Source organism: Thamnophis sirtalis, unplaced genomic scaffold, assembly GCF_051295495.1.
Source record: "Thamnophis sirtalis isolate CommonGarterSnake01/CBP01778 unplaced genomic scaffold, rThaSir2_p1.2 scaffold_9, whole genome shotgun sequence".
NCBI classification, from domain to species: domain Eukaryota; kingdom Metazoa; phylum Chordata; class Lepidosauria; order Squamata; family Natricidae; genus Thamnophis; species Thamnophis sirtalis.
In genome coordinates, this window is record NW_028261389.1 from 29555592 (window position 1) to 29577275 (window position 21684).

Here is a 21684-nt window from a genome sequence, read left to right on the forward strand (position 1 = left end):
AAAAGTTAAATGTCTTAAAGATGAATGGATTCAAGAGTTAGAGAATTTATTCTCAGGGCAATAAATGGTATATGTACACATTTCTGTACAGCAGAATCCACAAGCTAAGAAAGTTCTTCATTCCTACATCCAAGGAAATTAGAGAGTTGTGCATTTGAAGTCATATAGCAGCAATGTGTAAAAATAGGGGGGGGGGCTGTTATTAAATTATTTTCTTTTTCAAAGTTTAACAAGGCAACAACAACCAGATTCAAAAGCTTTTATGGCAAATTAATTTGGTTTTTACTGACACACCTTGAACAGTTTACTAAGATATCAGATTAGCACTTAGGTTTAATGAAAATTAGTTGGACATCTTCCATTGCACAGCAAGGTGAAATGGACTCGGTTATTGTGGCTGTGAGTGCACAGCTAGAAGACCTGGAAGACCAGGCTAGGGACAGATCATCATGGAGGACATCTACCTATGTGGTCACCAAGAGGTGACCCCAACTTGATGGCACGTAATCAATTTTTAAAAAAAATCAAAATTAACGACAACAGATACAACAGTACATTCATCTTACATTGTCGTAATACAGTTTTACCTATATAAATATACAGACCTGGAAACTTTCCTTCCCAAGGAGACCAACACCTTTGAGAATCCTCTTTTTCAGCCAGGTATAGTTTGAGGAAGAAAGGAAGGGATATTTCTTTAACCGGCTCAGACCACGATAATATAACTCCTGGAAGAAGCCTTCTGTTTACAGTTTTCTAGCCAGCAAAAGTTTTTCTTCAAGCTGGGATTTCAAAGTTTCAATGGCCAAGAGTAGTAATAATCTAAATGGCTTCTAGCTTGGCTCCTCCAGATTGCCCTGGGGTTCAAGGACCAAGCTGTTCAAAGTGAATGGATGTGGGTCAGCAACTGCTTATGTTGTGAAAGTGCTAAAGAAGCAGAAGTTGCTTTCGCAGAAAGAAAACACTTCACTATTTTTAAGAGGCTTTCCCAGCCAACGGGAATGAAAAGATTTATAATTGGGCCAGAATCCTCTGAGGAATTCTGTTTTTCCCCAAAAAGAGAAAACAGCAGAAGGCGGAAGGACTCGTTAAGGATTTCTGCTCTAGAAGATTTCCTGCACTATTTGAGGGATTAGTTTGGGTTCATCAGACTAGGATAAACTAATCTATCTATATATAAATGGCTGTGTGTGTGTGTATGTTCCTGCATAACTCTGGAATGCCTCGAGCAATTTCAACCAAACTTGGTACACAGATGACTTACTCTCTGGAAACAAATACTGTGGGGGTAAGGCACTCCTAACACCCCTCAGTATGTGTGTGTGTGTGTCTGTGTGTGTGTGTGTGTCTGTGTGTTCCAGCTCTGGAACGCCTTGGCTGCTAAAACAAAAAGGAATGAATTATATCTATCTTGTCAAATCACAGTACTTTTGACAGTGATAGTGTGCATTAGTATGATAGTGTTAGGATACAGCCTGTTGTGCCCTAAGATGGCATCTACTGTACAGCACAGTGGAGTTGCCATGGCTTCACAGTACTCCACAAGGGGCACCAACCTAATTAGGATAAATAAGTACCCAGGCAACGCGAGTTTATCCCGCTAGTGAAATATAAAGAAGATGCACTAGTGTTGCTAATATGATACAGTAAAGTAATATGGCACTGAGAGGAAACAACAAGCTACAGACCCCCCCCCCCCAAAAAAAGGCAAGATGTGGAACTCAAATTCAGAGCACTGTCGAATTACCAAAGGAGTTCATATCTATTACCTGGATACAAGAAGCATCAGATAATCACCTCAAGGCACAACTCCACTTCCACACCATTTTTGCACTTGATTTATTTTCTTCTTCCCCCGCCCCCAACTCCCGCAAATAAAAGAAAGATAAATAAAATAATAATTCCCAACATTTATCTGATTTTCCTCATTTAACTAAAGGCTAAAGCCAAGATAAGTAAAGTAATGATTCTATCAACACATAAACTCTTTCATGTTATACGTCAGTACACCTTGCTATGATAGAACATTAAATGTGCTTAAAGATCCCATGAATGAAAGAAAATCATGAGACATGTATAAGACTGATCATAAATTTAGAAAATTTTAAAATTTCTTTAGCTTCAAGCATGCTTGACTTTTGAGGATTGCTGAACCTGAAAATTATTCTCTCTCTCTCTCTCTCTCTCTCTCTCTCTCTCTCTCTCTCTCTCTCTCTCTCTCTCTCTCTCTCTCTCTCTCTCCTTCCACCTCCTCCCGCCGTGGTTTTTTTTTTTAAAGAAAAAATCTTGAGCAATACTATATTCTTTAAATACATTGTATATATTTATTTCACAATATGGAACCAATATTCCCTGGGTAATTCAGTATAAACAATGTCTCCAAACATAAGAACCATAAAATCAACCTAAAAACCATGAAACTTAAGCAAGGCTCAGCAAAAGAAAAATGGCCAGGTCCAAAGTTCAGTACCATTCCTTAAGTCTGTTGAAAGAGGAAAACCTTCACCTCTTTCCAAAAACAACTTCAGAGACGAGACTGTTCTGACAGTTGTGCCCCAACTTCTCCTCATTTTCTCTTAGCTTGGGACTCATGCAGGTACCTTAATCCAGTGGTCTCCAACCTTGGCAACTTTAAAACTTGTGGACTTCAACTCTCAGAGGAACTGGCTGAGGAACTCTGGGAGTTGAAGTCCACAGGTCTTAAAGTTGCCAAGGTTGGAGACCACTGCCTTAATCGATCCCTGTGCTTCTCAGTCTTAGCAACTTTAAGATGTGTAGATGACCAACATCGAAGGGGACAGAATCAAATAATAAAGCCATAGTAGGTGCACTATTGGAAGGTTAGGGACCAATCATTATGGAGGAAATCCATTTATATGGTCACTTAGAGTTGATACCAATTTGATGGCACATAATCAGTTGATCCAGCAGGCGGGAAAGCTCTATCCTTAAAAGTAAACACTTAGGAAAGGATTCTGTGGCACAATATTAAAAGGGAAAAGTAGTAAAAAAGTAAGTGGGAGTGAGACTAGATCCTTCCTATAAACTGGCCCTCACCTTTCACCAGTGAGCCCACGGACTTTTAATACCTACCCTTGCAGAAGTGAAAGATCTTGGCTTTTAAGCTGCTAAGCTTCTTAACTTCATTCTCACCTTCACCCCCTTCCTTTACCCAGACATTCCTGTCATAGAAACGGACTAAGAGCCCAGGTAGGAAAGGCAGCTTGAAAACTGGGCTTAATTTCTTTTAATAAGGCTAATCGGCTGAAAGAGCCACAACAGGTCTCTCTGCTCCCCCTCTTCCCTCCCGCCTATGCAAGCTCCTGAAACAATGCCGCGTTTATGTGGAGGCCCACACGAGGCCTTGAAATGTAGGCTTTTCTGGGGAAGGCAAAACAAGCTTTCCTGATCAAAACGAGCAACCTCTGACCATGAAAGCCAGGCATATTTTCAATTAAACTAGGTTTAAAGGGTGACTGACAGGTGTTTTACCCTGCTCAACTGAAGTAGAAACCAAACTCCATACAGGTGGATGGACAAGGGGAATGCTTGTGTGACAAGAGAGAGGGCAAAGGGAGGTAAATGCTGTCTGTCTGTCTGTATTCGCCATCTGAACTGTCGATTTGGATATTGTGTTCCCCCCTATAGTGGAGGAATGGGATAATACACTTCCGCTGACACTGCTGGATCTTTTAGCAGTTTCCAGTCCTTTCAGTTATGAAAATACTTTTGAACTTCTCCTCCAGCTAGAACCTGGAGGATGATGTTTCCGATCACTTCTGGCGGGGCAGTTTCAGACAATGGGACTGCAGTGTCGCTTGTGTCAGCTCTCAAAGTTCCATCATGTCTCGCTTGCTTTAGTTTTAATATCTATGATATTTGTTGGGAGACATTCCCAACAAGCATCACTCCTTCTCTGCTTGCAGTTAGTGGAGAACAGTGGAAATGCTGCAGCAGGATTTTGGATGGGTGAGAGTGAATATAGGTAGTCCCCAATTTATGATCCCAATTGGGAGCAGAATTTCCATCGCTAAGCAAGGCAGTTCAGTGAGTCAGACTGATTTTATAACCTTTTTGCCGTGGTTAAGTGAATCACTGCAGTTGATACTGTATTTTTCAGGCCATAAGGTGTATAAGACGCACCGAGATTTCGAAGAGGTAAGTAAGAAAAAAAGTTTTTGTCCTCCCCAGCCCCCAGGAGCACTCTGCAGGCTTCAGCAGGGCTTGGGGAAGGCAAAAACACCCCCGTTTTTGTGAAAAACGGGCAAGAAACGGGGGCATTTTTGCCTTCCCCCAGTCCTGCTGAAGCCTGCAGAGTGCTCCTGGGGGCTGCGGGAAGGCAAAAATGCCCTCGTTTTTGCAAAAAAATGGCCCGTTTTTTGCAAAAATAGGATGCGGGGATGGGGCTTCAGGAGGCCAAAAATGGTTGTATTCAGTGTATAAGATGCACCAACATTTCCATGCTCTTTTACGGGGGGGGAGGTGCATCTTATACTCTGAAAAATACGGTACTTAAATCACATGGAAATGAAGTGAATCCAATCCCATTGTCTTTGCTTGTCAGAAGGTTTCTGGAAAAGACACAATTACATGACCCTGGGATATTGTGACCATTGTAAATATATGTTGGTTGCCAAGCACCCAAATTTTGACCATGAGGCCATGCAGATGTTTTGACGGTCTTAAGTGCAAAGACCAGTTGTAAATCACTTTTTTAGAGCTGTTGTAACTGCAAATGGTTTTAGGTTGAGGACTGCCTATAATGGAAGTTAATCTAGATGCAGTGGTGGGTTTCAATTTTTTTTAGAACCTCTTCTGTAGGTGTGGCCTGCTTTGTGGGAGTGGCTTGCTGGACATGTTACCGGGTGGGAGCGGTTTGCCGGCCGTGTGACTGAGTGGGAGTGGCTTCCCAGCCATGTGACTGGGTGGGCATGGCCAACTTGTAAAATGTGGTGAAACTCACTTAATAACACTCTTGCTTAGCAACTAAAATGTTGGCTCAGAAACTCTGGCATTTGAAGCATGAAAGTCTTAAAGCTGCCAAGTTACAAGACCCTTGCACCCCTAGCCCTTTAGAAAAAAACACCCAGGGGTATTCAAACTGGACAGCTTTAAGACTTGTGGACTTCAACTCCCAGAATTCCTCCTCTCGCTCTTCACCTTGATGATGTGCAGACAGGCAGGGGAAGGGAGCTGGAACCAGTTCTAAACGGCACTGTAGATTTGTGGAACCTCTTCTATAGAAGAGGTTAGAACTGGCAGGAACCCACCCCCCTGCCTAGATATGAAAACTATGGTGGGTGTAAAACTATGAAAACTATGGAAACAATGCTGATGTAAATGGATGACTATTGATATCTAGTTTTGGTTAGGACTGTACTGATAGTGAAAGATTAGGATTACAGTTTAGGAACACAGAGAAGATCAATATTTATGCTGTGCTTGGGCAGACCTGTTTCTATTTCATGCCAAAGAACTAATGCAATCCTATCATAACAGCACTTGGGAGAGACACTCCATCTTCCCTCTACCTTTTTTCTAAATTTGTCACTTCAGTGTGGCATTGTAGGCACTGTAGTAAAAAAGACAAAAATATATAAGACTTATCTAGGCAGAAGGGATGGAAACATTTTTAAAGTCCAGAGCAATAAAATATCAGGTGGGAGAGGCAGAATGTGGCTCTCCCTCCTCTCTGAAGCTATTTCTGTCCAAGGTCTTCTCATATCTTTCTTTGGTTCCCATTATTTTAACTTGGGAGATGTCCGATGGAATGTTTAAGCCTAGGGGACTTCAAGGAGAGGCCATCAAGTCTTATTTCTGGCAAAAGTGGATGTTTTCCCTGCTGATAGTGCTGTGCTGAAGATGAATAGCTCAGTGGCTAAGACACTGAGCTTGTCAATCCGAAAGGTCGGCAGTTTGGCAGTAAACCTAGTATAGGTATCCTGCATGAGCAGGGGGTTGGACTAGATGACCTCCAAGATCCCTTCTAATTCTGTTACTGTTAAATTGTTAATAGCAGCAAAGCTGGAGGAGAAAACTCACCACTTCTCTTGCCTATAACCAGTGGCACACTCGTACCAGTCATGGCAACTGTACGTGGCAATGATTCGGGTGAATTAGGAAGGAAGATAACAAGGATAACATGAGGACTTCCTCATGAAGAGAAGGCACGAATATCACTTGTATATCAGAAAAAGGCCAATAGATATTTTAACTCAAGAGCCTGAACTGATTCAAGGCAATATTCTAGGCTAATTATATTAGTTGCTAACTCATCCACTCCAACAACAGGGCTCAGGCAGGATATTTACAAAAAAATACATCAAAAAAAAAAAAAAATACAAGGCCCTTTGACTGCTAGCCTGTGCTGCCACCTGGTGGCTATTAGCTTAAACAGCAGACAAGGAACCTGGACGTCAGCCCCGCTGGCACCTGTTTCCTAAAGATACCCCACATTATTGACATTAAAATTATTATGACTGGATTCAATGTTCAAACGTTACTTTGATAATATTGGGTGAGATTTTCAACTTAGTTCAATGTTCTCGTTTTTCATATTCGTACAAACCTTGGGAGTTGTATCACAGCTACCTTTCCTTGTGAAGGCAGATGGTGCAGTGTTGGTTATATTCACACAAGCATGGGAAAATATGAATTGACCATAAAGGATGAAAGATTGATGAAATGAAAATCACTAGTAAGATGGGTCTGCTGGTTTGGCAAACAGGTTTTTATTCCAGGCATCTGCACAATTTTGGTTCTCTAGGTATTGTGGGAAGTTATCATCCAGCCCTCTCCCAGAAAAATGAAATATCCTAGGAAATATTGAAAAGGCAGAATATTTCTCTGGATGTGAAAAGAAAGAAACATGCTTTAAAAGACAGAATAGTTGCCTGTAGCTTCCTGCCCATCCACACTTTGTCAATAGGCCATTGAGAAGGCCAGGCTAGCCCATTTTACATAATAAAGACTTCCCCACTGCAGCTGTAGGGGGAAGGGATATTACTCAACTCTCCACATGGCATCTGAGAACTCATACCTGTATTCAAAACAGCCTAGAGAGTAGCCCCCTGCATGGCACCATGGGAGTCTGACAACCAATCAGAATATCTTTCTTACACAGGAACAGGAAACAGAGAGGTGGGACTAAACAGGGTATAAAAAGCCTAGCAAGCCCCTTCCTCAGCCCTTCTCTTCTTCTCCACCTACATTGAAACATGTGATCACCTTTTCTATACAGGGCTCAAGCCATGTGGCCCTGTCCAACAATAAACCATCTTTCCAAGCAGCCTCCATGTCTCCAGTGTCTTCTTCCCCACTTGGAGCTGAACCCATAAGGACATTTCTTTCAACAGTATCTTTAAAACATAAGCCAAATTGTCTCTAGTCTTCACGAGGGCCAACCTTCCCCACAGCAACATATAGACAGGAATCCCACAGCACTTTTTAGAAAGATTCACCATCCCCAACCCCAGAAAGTAACATATTGGCAGGATAGATCCACATGGGGATTTAAGGGATCTCAAAAGTACATCAGTCCATTGGATCCCCACATTAGTACCAGGTTGAGCAGCCAAGCCAGGTTCCTTCAGCTTCATTAAATAAAATTATAACAAAACGTCTATTTTCAGGTGTGGACTGCTGGGGGTTCGCACAGGTTCGGGCGATTCTCTAGCTAGGATTCTGCCCAGTTTGGCAAAGCCCCAAATATAACCCCTGGCTGGCCTCTCCCACCCTGCCCTACCCCTCCCACCCATCCTATATGTCATATACAGTAGATGTGAAAAGCCTGCATATCCTTGTTAAAATGCCACATTTTTGAGATGTAAAATAAATCAGACCAAGGGAAATCAGAATTTTTTCACTTTTAATATAAGATATAAGCTGTACAATTCAACTGAAAAACACACTGAAATCTTTTACGGGGGGGAAATAACAATAAAGTGTACAATGACACGGTTGCATAATTGTTATGATGAAATTATTTTCGTCTGACGATTGGTGCTGATCTATCATTGGTTACAGTTGGTCGCAGCTTGACAGTGGCAAATGGGTTGGTACCTCTAAATGGATGAAAACGAAGTGAAATGAGTTCAATCACTGGGACAAAAGATAACATCACATCTTCAAGTTGTCAAGTTTGAAAAATGCTGCACTAAAGTGTAAGAAATGTATCCGTGACCCATTCCTCCTGAAAATCCCTGTGGCATTTATAGCCAGCTGGCTGTGAAATGCTTTCTAACAGTTCAAGGTGTTCCTGATGCATATTTAGAATAAAATAACAGAGCTGAAAGGGACCTTGGGGGTCTTCTAGTCCAACACCCTGCTCAAGCAGGACCTTTTGCTATTTCAGACAAATGTTGTCTTGAAAACCTCCAGTGATGGAGTCCCCCATAACTTCTGAAGGCAACCCATTTCACACATTAATGCACTGATGGGAAATTTATTCTATTTTTAGGCTGTATCTCTCTTTTTTAAGCTTTCATCTGCTACTTCTTGTTCTGCCTTCAGGTGCTTTGGAGAATAGATTGACTCCTTCTTCTTTGTGGCAGCCACTCAAATATTGAAACATTGCTATCATGTCAACCGTCTCTCTTTTTAACACCCCCCAAATTCTAAGATTAGAGAATGATTTAACAGCAACTGATGCTCTTACTAAGCAAGTCTCAAGCCATACAATAAATGACAATTGTTTAGAAAATAGGTGAAAGTGATTCTGGTCATTTAATTTAAAAAAATCCCACAACATAAAATTATAGCGCACATATACAAAACAATGGTGCATTTGATCTTGCCTAATCTTTCAAGGGAGTGAAAAACATGAGATATAAATATTTTACAATGCAATCCTATAGCCATGGTACTGTACTCTTCATTCATTAGCTTCCAAGAGAGTGAACAAATATAATAATCGTGACATTAGTATCACGAGCAAAACCGCAGCCTTAATAGGACAGAAGATGAAAATATACAGCAGGCTAAGTCATTTAACCTGATTTAAAGAAACTCACTATTTAAGAAAGCCACAATCCAATCTAAAAAGACTGAAAGTGTGGCTAGGACACTTATGTTTAAGGAGAAGGATCCCTACATGAAATATGAGGCTCATTGTTTTGTTGCAGGGCACTTTCATTTTAGAAGGAATTTGGAGACGATCTTCAGTGGAAGAAGATGATACAGGGAGAGGGATCCCATTCATTAGGTAGGTTAAAGCAGCTATTTCAATCAGCAGGATAGAGATCTCTGATGGCGAACCTATGGCACACATGCCCAAGGTGGCTCACAGAGCCATGATGCCTGGCACGCACGCCATCACCCCTTCCCCTTCTAGATTTCTGGGGCACATGTGCGCGCGATGATCAGCTGGCTTTGTGCGTGCAGCAGTGCCAGAAAGTGGAAGAACCAGTCTTCCGTTTCCTGGTGTGAACATGCATGCCAGCCAGCTGATCCTTGTGGGTGCAGGCGCACCAGTAACTGGAAGGCTAGCTGGCGGGTGTGCATGTGAGGGCTGGAAACTGGAAGTTCATTTTCCAGTGTGCACATGCCACCTGTAAGCTCTTCTTATGGGTTGCGGCCGAGACAAGCGTGCATACTCCATCATTTATATAGATCCAGGATGGCGAACCTATGGTGAGGCGTTGCCCTGTCAACTGAGTTCACCCTTTTTAAAAGCCATTTTTCACCCTCCCCGGGCTTCGGAGGCTTTATAGGAGCCTGGGGAGGGCGAAAAGGGCCTCCCCGCCTCCCCCGGAGGCCCTCCGGAGACTTCAGGAGCTTCCCTGATGCCTCCGGAGTGCAAAAAACCATCCCTATGGGCAAACTGGAAGTTCGTGAACGAACTTCTGGTTTGCTCATAGGGTCGGTTTAAGCCCTCCGGAGACTTCAGGGACCTTCAGGAGGCTTCCCTGAAGCCTCCGGGGGTCTAAAAAGGACCCTATGAGCAAACCAGAAGCCACTTCCGGTTTGCTCGTAGGGTCATTTTTTGCCCTTCGGAGGCTTCAGGGAAGCCTCCTGAAGGTCCCTGAAGCCTCCAGAGGGCCTCCGGAGGGCGGGAAAGGCTGTTTTTGCCCTCCCCAGGCTTCTATAAAGCCTCTGGAGCCTGGGAAGGGCGAAAAAAGCATGCAAAAAATGGGGGGAGTGCCTCTCATGCGAGCATGCGCACTGGGGGGGACCCGTGTGTTGCATTATGGATGCGGCACTTCCTCACACGACCCCCCCCCGTGCTCCCCCTCCCCCTTATGGCACACGAGCCAAAAAAGGTTCACCATGGCTGCTATAGATGCTTCCAGCTACCAATGAGCTAGACAGCCACAAGGTGGCAGCAGAGAATTGGTTAAAAATGTTGGGTTCATTCTAATAGCCCTCCAGATTTTAGCACTCCAGAGCAGGCAACCCTTACTTAAAAGACACAATTTTATTTATTCTTAATAAAATGTTGTTGCTAGATGAAGGGAGAAAGACATGTAGGAATTTTAATTTTTAATTTTATGTTTTGCCTCTTGGCTGCTTTAGATCATAACCCCCATCTTTTGCTCCACTTTCAAATAGCAAAATGGCTTGGACCAGTCAAGCACTGAAATAGTTCTTAGAAACTAAAGTAAAATTAGTTTGCAAAATGAACCTTCTTTAATTAAATGGACATTGGTGCAATTTGGGTCACCTGAACAACTCTTTATATGTATACTCAACCTCTCCATTTTGTTTCCTGTTTGAAACAATAATTAAACTGAATTTAATTATATAAATAAATGATAATTTTGAATGATCTAAATCTTGGTTTACTTCAAAGTGGTTGCATTTGCAATAGTATGAAGGTTAGTTGTCATTAAACAGACGTAAAAAGTGTATCTAGAAAGATGTTTCTTTGTTATTTCTTGAATCTTAATAAATAACTCAAGAAAAAATGGACATTAAGTTCAAATTTAGAGAAAGTGTACCTGGGAAAGAGCTCTGGAGGATGATCCCGTGTTGCTGGCTTCTGCAATAAATCAAAAGTATGTTAAAGCTGGGAAGGAATCCCCTTATAAATATTCAGAAGAGGAAAAAAGCATGAACACAGCAAATGCATACACGCAGATGACTCCAGAACTGCTTTTCTATGAGGCTAGTATCTTTTTGGCTCAAGGGATCCACAATATGACTCTTTCCCTGGTGTGATTTAATCACACACTTTGCTCAAGCCATCTTCTTTCCCAGCTGTCTGGCAAATGAACACCCCCACCTCTGCTTCGTTCCACGGTATGCATGAACAGGTAGTCCAGAGATCCATCCCCAGTCCACCTAAGTCCCAACAGTAGGACCATAGCACCCAGTGGTGGGATTCACATTTTTTTTACTACCGGTTCAGTAGGCATGGCTTGGTTAGCATGGCAGGGGAAGGATACTGTAAAATCGCCAGTTTCTCCCCACTTCAGAGGCAGGTTACTGCAAAATCCCCATTTCCTCCCGATCAGCTGGGACTCAAGAGTTTGAGAATAGATGGGGTGGGGCCAGTCAGAGGTGGTATTTACCGGTTCTCTGAACTACTCAAAATTTCCGTTACCAATTCTCCGGAACTGGTCCGAACCTGCTAAATACCACCTCTGATATGACCTTTCCCAAATAGAAATGTGACCTTTATCATCTTTGGAAAGATGTAGAGCGTTTTTTTAAAGGAAGAACAAAACTGGTCTTTACGTTTTTTAAGGCCACTTCTATTCTTGCATTCCTCAATCAATGAAAAACAGTTTTGAAGATTAGTCTCAGTTTCCTGGACATAAATTGCTTCAACTTCTACCCTCCAAACGACACTATAGGGCACTGCACACCAGAACAACTAGACACAAGGACAGTTTTTCCCCGAATGCCATCACTCTGCTTAATAACTAATTCCCACAACTCTGTCAATAATTTACCAAGAATGTATTACTATTATTCTTCTCTTCCTTCCTAGTATATATCTCTCCCCACTTATTACTACAACCACGTTGCTTGTATCTTTCAATTTATATTGTTTTTATTTGTTTCCTAGTACGATTTGATAGCTTATTAGTAACCTTGACTATCACTAAGTGTTGTATCATTTTATTCTTGATGAATGTATTTTTATTCTCCTTATGTACGTTGAGAGCATATGCACCAAAGACAAATTCCTGGTGTGTCCAATCACACTTGGCCAATAAAGAGTTCTCTTCTCTTCTATTCCTTCAGGTCCTGCTATCCTAAGAACAAGAAGCAGTGAATCATAATCCTGCCCCAAACTGCTGGAGGTTCTAGAGGGATAACATTTTCCCCACACTATGGAAGAAGGAAATAAAATGAATTACTTGGACGCACATACCCCTGCCTGATCCACGTTCTTGTTTTGTGTACATCATGTGCAAAAACAAACGAAAAACCCAGCTGTTCTTACAAGGAGGATACAAGGGCATAAAGGACCCTTTCTCCTTGAAAGACATGTGGACAGGGGGTGGGACACATAAATAGCAATAGCAATAGCAATAGCAGTAGACTTATATACCGCTTCATAGGCCTTTCAGGCCTCTCTAAGCGGTTTACAGAGAGTCAGCATATTGCCCCCAACAATCTGGGTCCTCATTTTACCCACCTCGGAAGGATGGAAGGCTGAGTCAACCCTGAGCCGGTGAGCAGGAATTTCTGGACTGTGTGCAAATTTTGCATGGGCTTAGTATTTTTAAAATGACAGATTAAATCAGAGGTCTTCAAACTCGGCAACTTTAAGACTTTTGGACTTCAACTCCCAGAATTCTCCAGCTGGCTGGAGTTGTCAAGTTTGGGGACCCCTGGATTAAATTAAAGATGGTTTCACAGACAATACAGGTGAGCCAGAAATATTGGCTTTTTATGTGGAGAGATTTGGTTATGTGAGCAACTTCCTTCTCGTTTCACTTTGTTGAGACGTATATACACACTTCAAAAAAGAACACTCACTACACCCAAGGATATGTTCACATGAACAGCACTGGATACTTTGGTTAATGGCTATTCCAATATGTGCACTCAAGATTCTGGGCTTATTTCAATTTTGTACAATTTACATAATGTGTGTAGTGTAATACTTTTTGTGCTTTAGTATGTTATGGACCATTCCAGGAGAATGGGTGGTTTTAATCAGATTGATCTTTCTTGGGTGACTGCTCTCCAAGTTTTTACAGCTACCGTTTTTTCCAGCTTTGTTGTTGGCATGTCTTTTAATAGATATACCCTGGATAGATAAAGAAATATACCATATTTTTCGGAATATAAGACGCACCCTTTTTCTTCAAAAAAGAGAGTAAAAATCTGGGTGTATCTTATACACTGAATATAGCATTTTTGGCATCCCGAAACCCCACCCCCTTCACCAAAATGGCCGTGCATAGCCTTTAGGAGGCTTCCAGAGTGCTCCTGGGGGCTGGGGAGGGCAGAAATGAGCAAAATATGGGCAGTTTTTTGCTCGTTTTTGCCCTCCAGCCCCCAGGAGCACTCTATAAGGCTCCTAAAGGTTATGCATGCCCTTTTTTGACAAAAAAACGACGCATTTTCGCAAAAGAAATGAGCTGTTTTTGGGAGATCTGCAGAGTGCAAAAGAGGTTTTTGCCTCTTTAAAATCTTGATGCGTCTTATACTCCAGTGCATCTTATACTCCAAAAACTATGGTGAATCTTCTTTTCAGAACTTGCAAAGTTTTAAAATGTATTTGCTTTGATGTTTGATGTGATGAGCAGGAAATAAACCTCATTTTTCAGAAATATGGAGAACACTTCTCTATGGAGTGTTCACATATGTTAAGATGGAAACAGAAAGCTCAGGCGTGCTCCTCCCAATCATATATGTTTGGTGAATTTATCTGAAGAAATCACAGAATTCTTTTAATGAGCAGATAAATATATTTGTGGGGTCAAACTGCACGTGAGTCAAAATGCATCACTTCAGATCCATGGATCACTGTTGAATTCTAAAGAACAGGTGTGAAGGATGATAAAGCCCATGATGGGTCAGGCAAGGCCTTCCTTGTGATCCCAAGAAAAATTACCTACAGAAGCACTTGCAAGTCCTGAGAAAAGCACTCAATGTGGGCAATGCAAACTCTTTTAAAGGAAAAATGAGTCCTCGGACTTTGAGGAGCCCAGGATGCATTTTAAGATCTCATCCTAGGCGGAGTGGAGTTCCCCATTTACAAAGTAGCCATCAGTGGGATCAGTCATAAACTGTTTTCCAGAAGGAAAGGCACTGAGGATGCTTCCTGTCAATATCTCAGTGTTTCTTCAACGTTGGCAACTTGAAGGTGTAGGGACTCCAATTCCCAGAATTCCTCAGCCAGCATGCTGTCTGGGGAATTCTGGGAATTGAAGCCCCTACATCTTCAAGCTGCCAAAGTTGAGAAATATTACTCTAGACCACCAACAAACTTTCTACTTTCTGTGGCTTTCAAAAACAATGGAGTGTAAAATAGGTAATTCAAATGTTGCTTTCCTCATGTCACAATTAAAGAACACTGAAGCACATTTTTTAAACCCTTCATGTGAACACAACCTAATTCTCAATCCACAGCAAACAATAAACAACAACACTGTTTTATATTTCTGAAGGCAGGGACCACCATAATACTAGCATTCTTTTATAAATTAAACCCCTTTGCAAGAGGTACTCCAAAGTGCCCAACCCAGAAAGAAAGCCAAGGAAGGCATCTCCCCAGCTGGCCAATTCCCATCACCACCATCCCATTCCATGTTCACCACTCAAGGGTCCTACTGTTAGCAGAAAGAGCTGCTGCCCCGGAGCCACCAGAAATCAGGCTGGGATGTCATGGAGAAGAGGAGAGAACTGAAGGGACCCTAAGAAGGGAAAGAGAAGTGACTGAGATTCTCCTGGTGGGGCAGAAGAACAGAGGACCAAAATTGATATGAATGAAGGGGGAACTGGATAGAAGCAAAGAAGGATGGGTTGTTATGCTTCTACATAAAAAAAGGAAGGAGAACGACAGCTTCAAAAAAGGTTGAAAACTTCCTCATAGTAGGGACTGTAAATTAATATATCAAGAAGAATTGGAGAAGTTGTGGGAGGTTATGGACAGACTATGACAGACAGAATTCACTGAGTATGAAAAGGGAAATTCCTTAACCATTTGGGGTCAAACTAGGTGTGATTTTGGGAACACAACTAACACGCAAGATTTGTCCCTTTGTGGAAACAACAACTTTAAGGGAGCAATTTTCACTTTAGGCCACAGCAAGGAGTAACTAATGAACTCTGCCTTCCTATCTCATGCAGGCTTGCTACATCTTGTGGGAAGGGTACTGTATGTGGGGGGTGTCTTCTCCCTGCTAGTACTAATTGTGCTTTCCATAAATGCCCATGTTTATTGTCTTCAGTGCAATGGTAAATTTATGCAATGGGTCCAATAAAGAGTTCATATTAAAATATTATTTTAAGGCAGCTGCTCTCTTTGCCTCAATTGGTGAGTTTCACAATCTAATGGCTATCATATATCCCATAGCAGTATCCCTTCCAAGCCTGATATTCAGTTTAATTGCAGGTATGCAACTGAGGATATGATGTAACACTGCTTTACAACCTTTGGGATATGATCAAGCATAACTTGCTGTGCCCTCAAACTCTGGAAGTACCTTATCCTGAACTGGATGCTTATATTACTGCCCCACTTTCACTCCAGGGAAGACTGGCGTGCCACATTCAGTAGATGAGTAACTATTTTTGTACACCAAACTCTACCAAATGAGCAACTACATCCTTTAATGCATAGCCTAATTTCTACTTTTGCGTCTCTAATCTCTAGTGAGAAACATCTAATGTCTCTAATAAGAAAAGTAGTATGGGATAATCAGGAGATGTTGGGTCTACCTTACCCACCAGTTTCTCCCTACAGTAGAACAAAGGGAAGGGCCAGTAAAACATTTCCCATCATAAGCTGTTTGTTCCCAGTGGGGGAGAACATTCTTGTTCACAATGTCTGCCTCATAATCAACATCAAGCTACCTGCAGAGCTGTTTGGTGCTGGAGGGAGAAGTAAACAACTGGAAGCTAATTTTTACAATATAGTGGTTGCCAAAAAAAATGCCTACTCCTACTTAAACCAATTCAAAAATGTTGCCCAGATTGTGTTTGTTTTCCACCCTTTTATGCTCTAATTAATTAATTAATTAATCTAATTAATGTGGGTGATCATATGATTGTCCTTATTTACAAAGCAGCTGCAGCTAGGTTGGTTCTAGCACATTTTCAGTAAACATAGGAAATTGTATGATTTGAACGCAAGCCAACTCTTCTACTGCACTAAAAAATGTCATTAAGATCCCTGTAGAATAAGTTTCTCCAACCTGGTGTTGGGGCCCAAACTACCAGAGTTTCCAACCAGGATGCATTCCTAACTCCTTTGGAAGGCCGTGCTGAGGATATCTGCTGCAAACCATCATTCATTCAAATTTATTGATCTGTAAATAAATCTGGAGTTCTGAAAAGATCCTGCAGTATTACTCATTCATATAAAGCTTTACCTTGGAGCCCATGCTGGGAGTTGCAGCATTAGATGTGCTGTTTGAAAGAGTGCCTTCTCCCACTGAAGATGGAGAAGAAAGTGAAGACTGAGGCCTACTGGATTTCTGCCAATAATTATCTGGCGCTGAAGCAGTAGACTGATCTAGAAGATTGTCCACACTACGACTGCTCCTCAGAGGGAAACCTCTAAGCAAGAAAGGAGAAAAAAGTTGACAAGGAAATGAGTAAACATACTGTTTTATATAGCACTTAGCAATAGCACTTAACTTATATACCCCTTCATAGTGTTTTTACAGCCCTCTCTAAGCGGTTTACAGAGTCAGCATATTTCCCCCAACAATCTGGGTCCTCATTTTACCCACCTCAAAAGCAGTGGTGGGATTCAAAAATTTTTACTACCGGTTCTGTGGGCATGGCTTGGTGGGTGTGGCAGGGGAAGGTTACTGCAAAATCCCCATTCCTTCCTGATCAGCTGGGAAATGGGAGGCAGCGAATAGATGGGGGCAAGGCCAGTCAGAGGTGGTATTAACCAGTTCTCTGAACTACTTAAAATTTCCACTACTGGTTATCCAGAACTGGTCAGTACATGCTGAATACCACCTCTGCTCGGAAGGATGGAAGGCTGAGTCAACCTTGAGCCTGGTGAGATTTGATCTTCCCATACTACCCTTTAGCCAAGATTTGAAGCTTACTGTCTCATTGTGGAATGAATTTCAGTTTGAATTTGCACAGGCTGGCATCTGAAATTGGCTTGGTTCAGAGGTGGCATTCAGCCAGTTCTGACAGGTCTTGGAGAACCGGTAGCATACATTTTGAGTAGTTCAAAGAAAAGACAAATAGGCTGGCCCCGCCCTCACCACCTCCCAGCCTCCCAGCTGATCTTCTTTTGTTGCCCTGAAAATGAGAACGGAGCTGGAAAGCAGGTTAGTGGGGTGGGAATGGTGATTTTGCAGTATCCTTCCCCTGCCATACCCAAAAAGTGACACCCACAAAGCCACGCCCACAGTACCAGTAGTAAAAAAGTTTGAATCCCACCACTGACTTGGTTACAAATTCAATTTTGTGTCAACTCAACACAATGGAAAGTGGTACAGCAATACATGATAGGAGATAAGATGGTTATACATTCAAGTTCATTTAGCCAAGTTTTCTTAATCTGCTGTGTCTCCTAAACTTCACCACATATACAATTCAGGTTTGTAGTACTGTACCTAGGGGTTGACTCCTCCAAAGGCTTTACATAAGCTTCAGGAAACCAGCCACTCCTGAAATCAAAGGCACAAGGCAGGAGTCACTTTTGATGTGGAACCAGGAAAAAATCATGGTCATAAATTTACATTTAATTAAAATTGAATTGCAAGAATACAATATATATTCTTGATGTCTTATACAATGCTGAAATAGTAAATCTATACCTGTGTTATTCCTGTCTATGATTTGTAAAGCAAAATTTTGATTTCGGCTTTTCTTGACAGAGGGCAAGAGGGATATCTTTCGAGCAAAGCTTTTGAAATTTTTCAATGATATAAAGTTCCAGAATTTTTGAAAAGATAAGTTGAGTCACCACTGTTTTACATACAAAAACACTAATTGTTTTATTAAATAGAAAAACAGAGTTGGAAGGGATTTTGAAGATCTCCTAGTCCAACCCCCTGCTCAAGCAGGAAATCCTATACCATTTCAGACAAATGGTTGTCCAATCTCTTCTTAAAACTTCCAGTGTTGGAGCATCTCCAGCTTCTGGAGGCAAGTCATTCGACTGATTAATTGTTCTAAATGTTAGGAAATTTCTCCTTGGTTCTATGTTGGTTCTCTCCTTGATTAGATTCCATCCATTGCTTCTTGACCTGCCTAAAGGTGCCTTGGAGTCTAGATTGAACCCCTCTTCTTTTAGTAGCCTCTTAAATATTGGGACACTGCCATCCAACATCCCTGATCCTTCTATTCATTAAGGAACAATTAAAATAAAATATTATTATATTTAATAATTTTAGCCTTCTACCCCATTACCAATTATTCCATTATGAGAAGATCTAGGAGCTGCATCAAAGTTTACCAGGCCCACCATTTGCCATCCAACCCCATTTGACAGAAATAAATCTGATCAGACTTACATTGATGTGTCTTCCAATTTGCCATACAGCCAGCCATTTTGAGCTTCTGGTAGGAGGAGAGTAACCACATCTCCAACGCTAAGTGGCAAAAGAGTCTGGTTTGAACCCGTGACATAAGGCACAATTGCTTGCATTTTGAGCGGATGGCTGCTGTTGCCCTCTTTATTGTCAGCCTCTGCCCTCCATGCTGCTTGTTCTCCGAAGGAGGTGGAGCGAGAAAGACCAGAAGCAGAGCCTGTGATACATGAAAGACCAAAGCTCTTCATGAACTTACACTGCTGTTCCAAAAGAGACCCAAACTCCATAATGATTGGTTCATAAGATGTGTCACCTGAGGCAAAACTGTTGTTCTGACCTAGGCTTCCTGACACAGTAAAAGTCACATGCTTAGTCCAGGAGTAGGTTGCTGCCGGTATTACTGCCGGTTCGGTGCGCACACAATTTTGCTCGCTTCGCTCGCACGTGCATGCACAGTTACCCATAAATAGGTCTGTGCATGCACAGAACATTAAAAAATGAAGAAAAACAAACATGCCATGCTGATCAGGGTTGCCGGTTGTGGCAACCCAGGCCGGCAAACCACTACCAGTTCAGCTGAACCAGTCCAAACCGGTAGGAGCCTACCTCTGGCTTAGTCCCCAAACCCCTTTTTATTTAAATGGCTGTGAATTGTGCTCATTCACAGTCCATAATGATCACAACTAGTCTGTTTAGAGTCCGACAGAAGTCTGCCACAGTCTTTCAAGATAAGGCTGATAAGCACCCACCTTAATCTCCCTTGAAACCTTGCCAATTATTTTTGCAAGGCCAAATAAAACATTAGAGTTTAAACCAACCAGAATGAATAAAGTTGCTTCCTGAAAAGGCTCACATCTGTTTGCTCCTCTTTTATGTCTTATGGGAGGGGCCAATCATCTCCAAGCCTTGCTCCCGAGTCGCCCCTTCTGTCTTAGTTGTTCTTGCCTTCTGGCAGCTCTGCGCATGTGCACACTGGGAACAGGCTCTCCCTGTTCCTCTGCCTCACTGATGTCAGACTCCGGAGGCTCTGGAGGCAGCACATAATTCCCAGATGGCCCTGGCTCCCTCTCTGCCTCCGACGCAGAGCCCTTGTCCGAGCCTTCCCCACATTCCAGGACTGGCCCATGTTCCTCCCCAATCTCCTCACTATCCAAATCTGATGTCAGCTCTGCAGACCACTGGTGGACCACAACAACTATTTGGTGTCTGTCTTCCTTACTTTCTCTCCCAGAAGTTAAATGAGTTCCATTTCTGTTAATGTCCAAGACATTCTCAAGACTTGGTTATGCCAAGTTTAGGGATGATATGTAATTGCTATACTTACTTTCTCTCTTTGTGGTTTTTATACTCTTTTTTTAAAAATAATGATTGTCCATAATTTTATATTGATTATTTTTATGATTTATTTTATATTATTGCTTTATTTGGTTATTGTGTGCCGCCCAGAGTCATCTGATGAGGTGGGCAGCTACTGTATATAAATTTGATTAATAAGTACAATTCATTTGTCATAATGAACAAGAGCCGTGGTGGCACAGTGGTTAGAGTGTAGTACTGCAAGCTACTTCTGCTGATCACCAGCTGCCAGCAGTTTGGCAGATCAAATCTCACCAGGCTCAAGGTTGACTCAGCCTCCCATTCTACCAAGGTGGGTAAAATGAGGACCCAGATTGTTGGGGGCAAAATGTTGACTCTGTAAATTGCTTAGAGAGGGCTTTAAAGCACTGTAAAGCAGTATATAAATCTAAGTGCTATTGCTATAATTGCTTTCATTATATTCATTTTTATGTAGTCCCAAATCACTTTATTTGATCCTCACAATAATCCTCACATTTAAATCCCGACAGACTGGTTGAAATAAACAGAAACGTCCGTATTTCACTCGCAACAAGGAATCTCTACAAAATGTGTCTTAGCAGAGATTCTCAATCTCGTAATCCCTATATAATCCCTGTATAATCTTACCAAGTGAAGGAGTTCTTGGCGTTGTTTTCCTTTTTGTTTCTGGCTGAGCGGATGGCGTCATCTGCAGAGGCTCTTGGGAGAAGCTCTGTCCTGCCATAATTGGACCAAAATCGGTTGGAAGCCTTGGGAGCTATACCAAAAGAAGGATAGCAAGAGTGAATCCTTCCAGTAAAGCATTCAAGAAAGCAAATTCCATTGCAGTGATCAAGATATTCTTACACCCAAAATTGCCGTATCTTCTGTTGGCCCTTCCAGTAAAGCATTCAAGAAAGCAAATTCCATTGCAGTGATCAAGATATTCTTACACCCAAAATTGCCGTATCTTCTGTTGGCCCAGACTAGGAGGTTTAGGCCCACTATTTCCTTTGTGTTCTTCAATAATTTTAAAGATATTTAATTATAATTTAAAATTAAGTTATTGTTAATTAGTTTAATATGTAATTTAAATTAAATTATGGGTATACTTCTCAATTAGTGCTGGAAAAATAAATTCCCTATTTTTTTAACAATTCTACAAGTTAGACAAATACCAAGATAGAAAACCAAGATGCACAATCATATAGCAAGCAAAGTTTAGAAAGTGGGCCAATGATAAAACTGGATATGAACATTATTATTCCTTTCAGTACAGAAAATTCACAATTCTACTAGGATATGGCTAAACGTAGTACAGTATCACAAGTGACAAACTACAAAATGATTTTGTACACCCCTTTATTGCTACAGAAACAGTTGCTACTTGATTGTCTAAGTATCATCTAGGTCCGTGATGGCAAACCTATGGCACACGTGCCTGAAGTGGCACATAGAGCCATGTCGTCTGGCATGCAAGGCACTGCTCGTTCCTCTTCCGGGTTTCTGGCACGCATGCACGCACAATGATCATGCATGGCCTTTGTGCATGCAGCAGTGCCGAAAACTGGAAAAACTGGTCTTCCATTTTCCGCTGTAAGCATGTGCACTGGCCAGCTGATTGTCACACGCACATGCACTCCAGTAACTGGAAGGCTAGCTGGCCGGCGCACATGCACAAGGCAGAAATCAGAAGTTTATTTTCCAGTGCATGCATGCCCCCTGGGCAACTCTTCTT

General features: G+C 41.9%; 1 protein-coding gene across 1 annotated transcript in view; it reads right to left on the bottom strand.

The window, feature by feature from the left end:
• Window positions 1-7850: 7850 nt before the first annotated feature.
• The window catches only part of BAIAP2L2 (BAR/IMD domain containing adaptor protein 2 like 2), a 29137-nt gene continuing 15303 nt past the window's right edge, over window positions 7851-21684 (bottom strand). The window contains exons 9-14 of the mRNA XM_014054955.2: window positions 20595-20724; window positions 18612-18846; window positions 17709-17762; window positions 16497-16683; window positions 10938-10978; window positions 7851-8063 (exon numbers count right to left, since the gene is read on the bottom strand). Of these exons, the coding sequence (XP_013910430.2) occupies window positions 7982-8063; window positions 10938-10978; window positions 16497-16683; window positions 17709-17762; window positions 18612-18846; window positions 20595-20724 (729 nt within the window). The 3' untranslated portion in view covers window positions 7851-7981. The remainder of the gene's footprint in view (window positions 8064-10937; window positions 10979-16496; window positions 16684-17708; window positions 17763-18611; window positions 18847-20594; window positions 20725-21684) is intronic.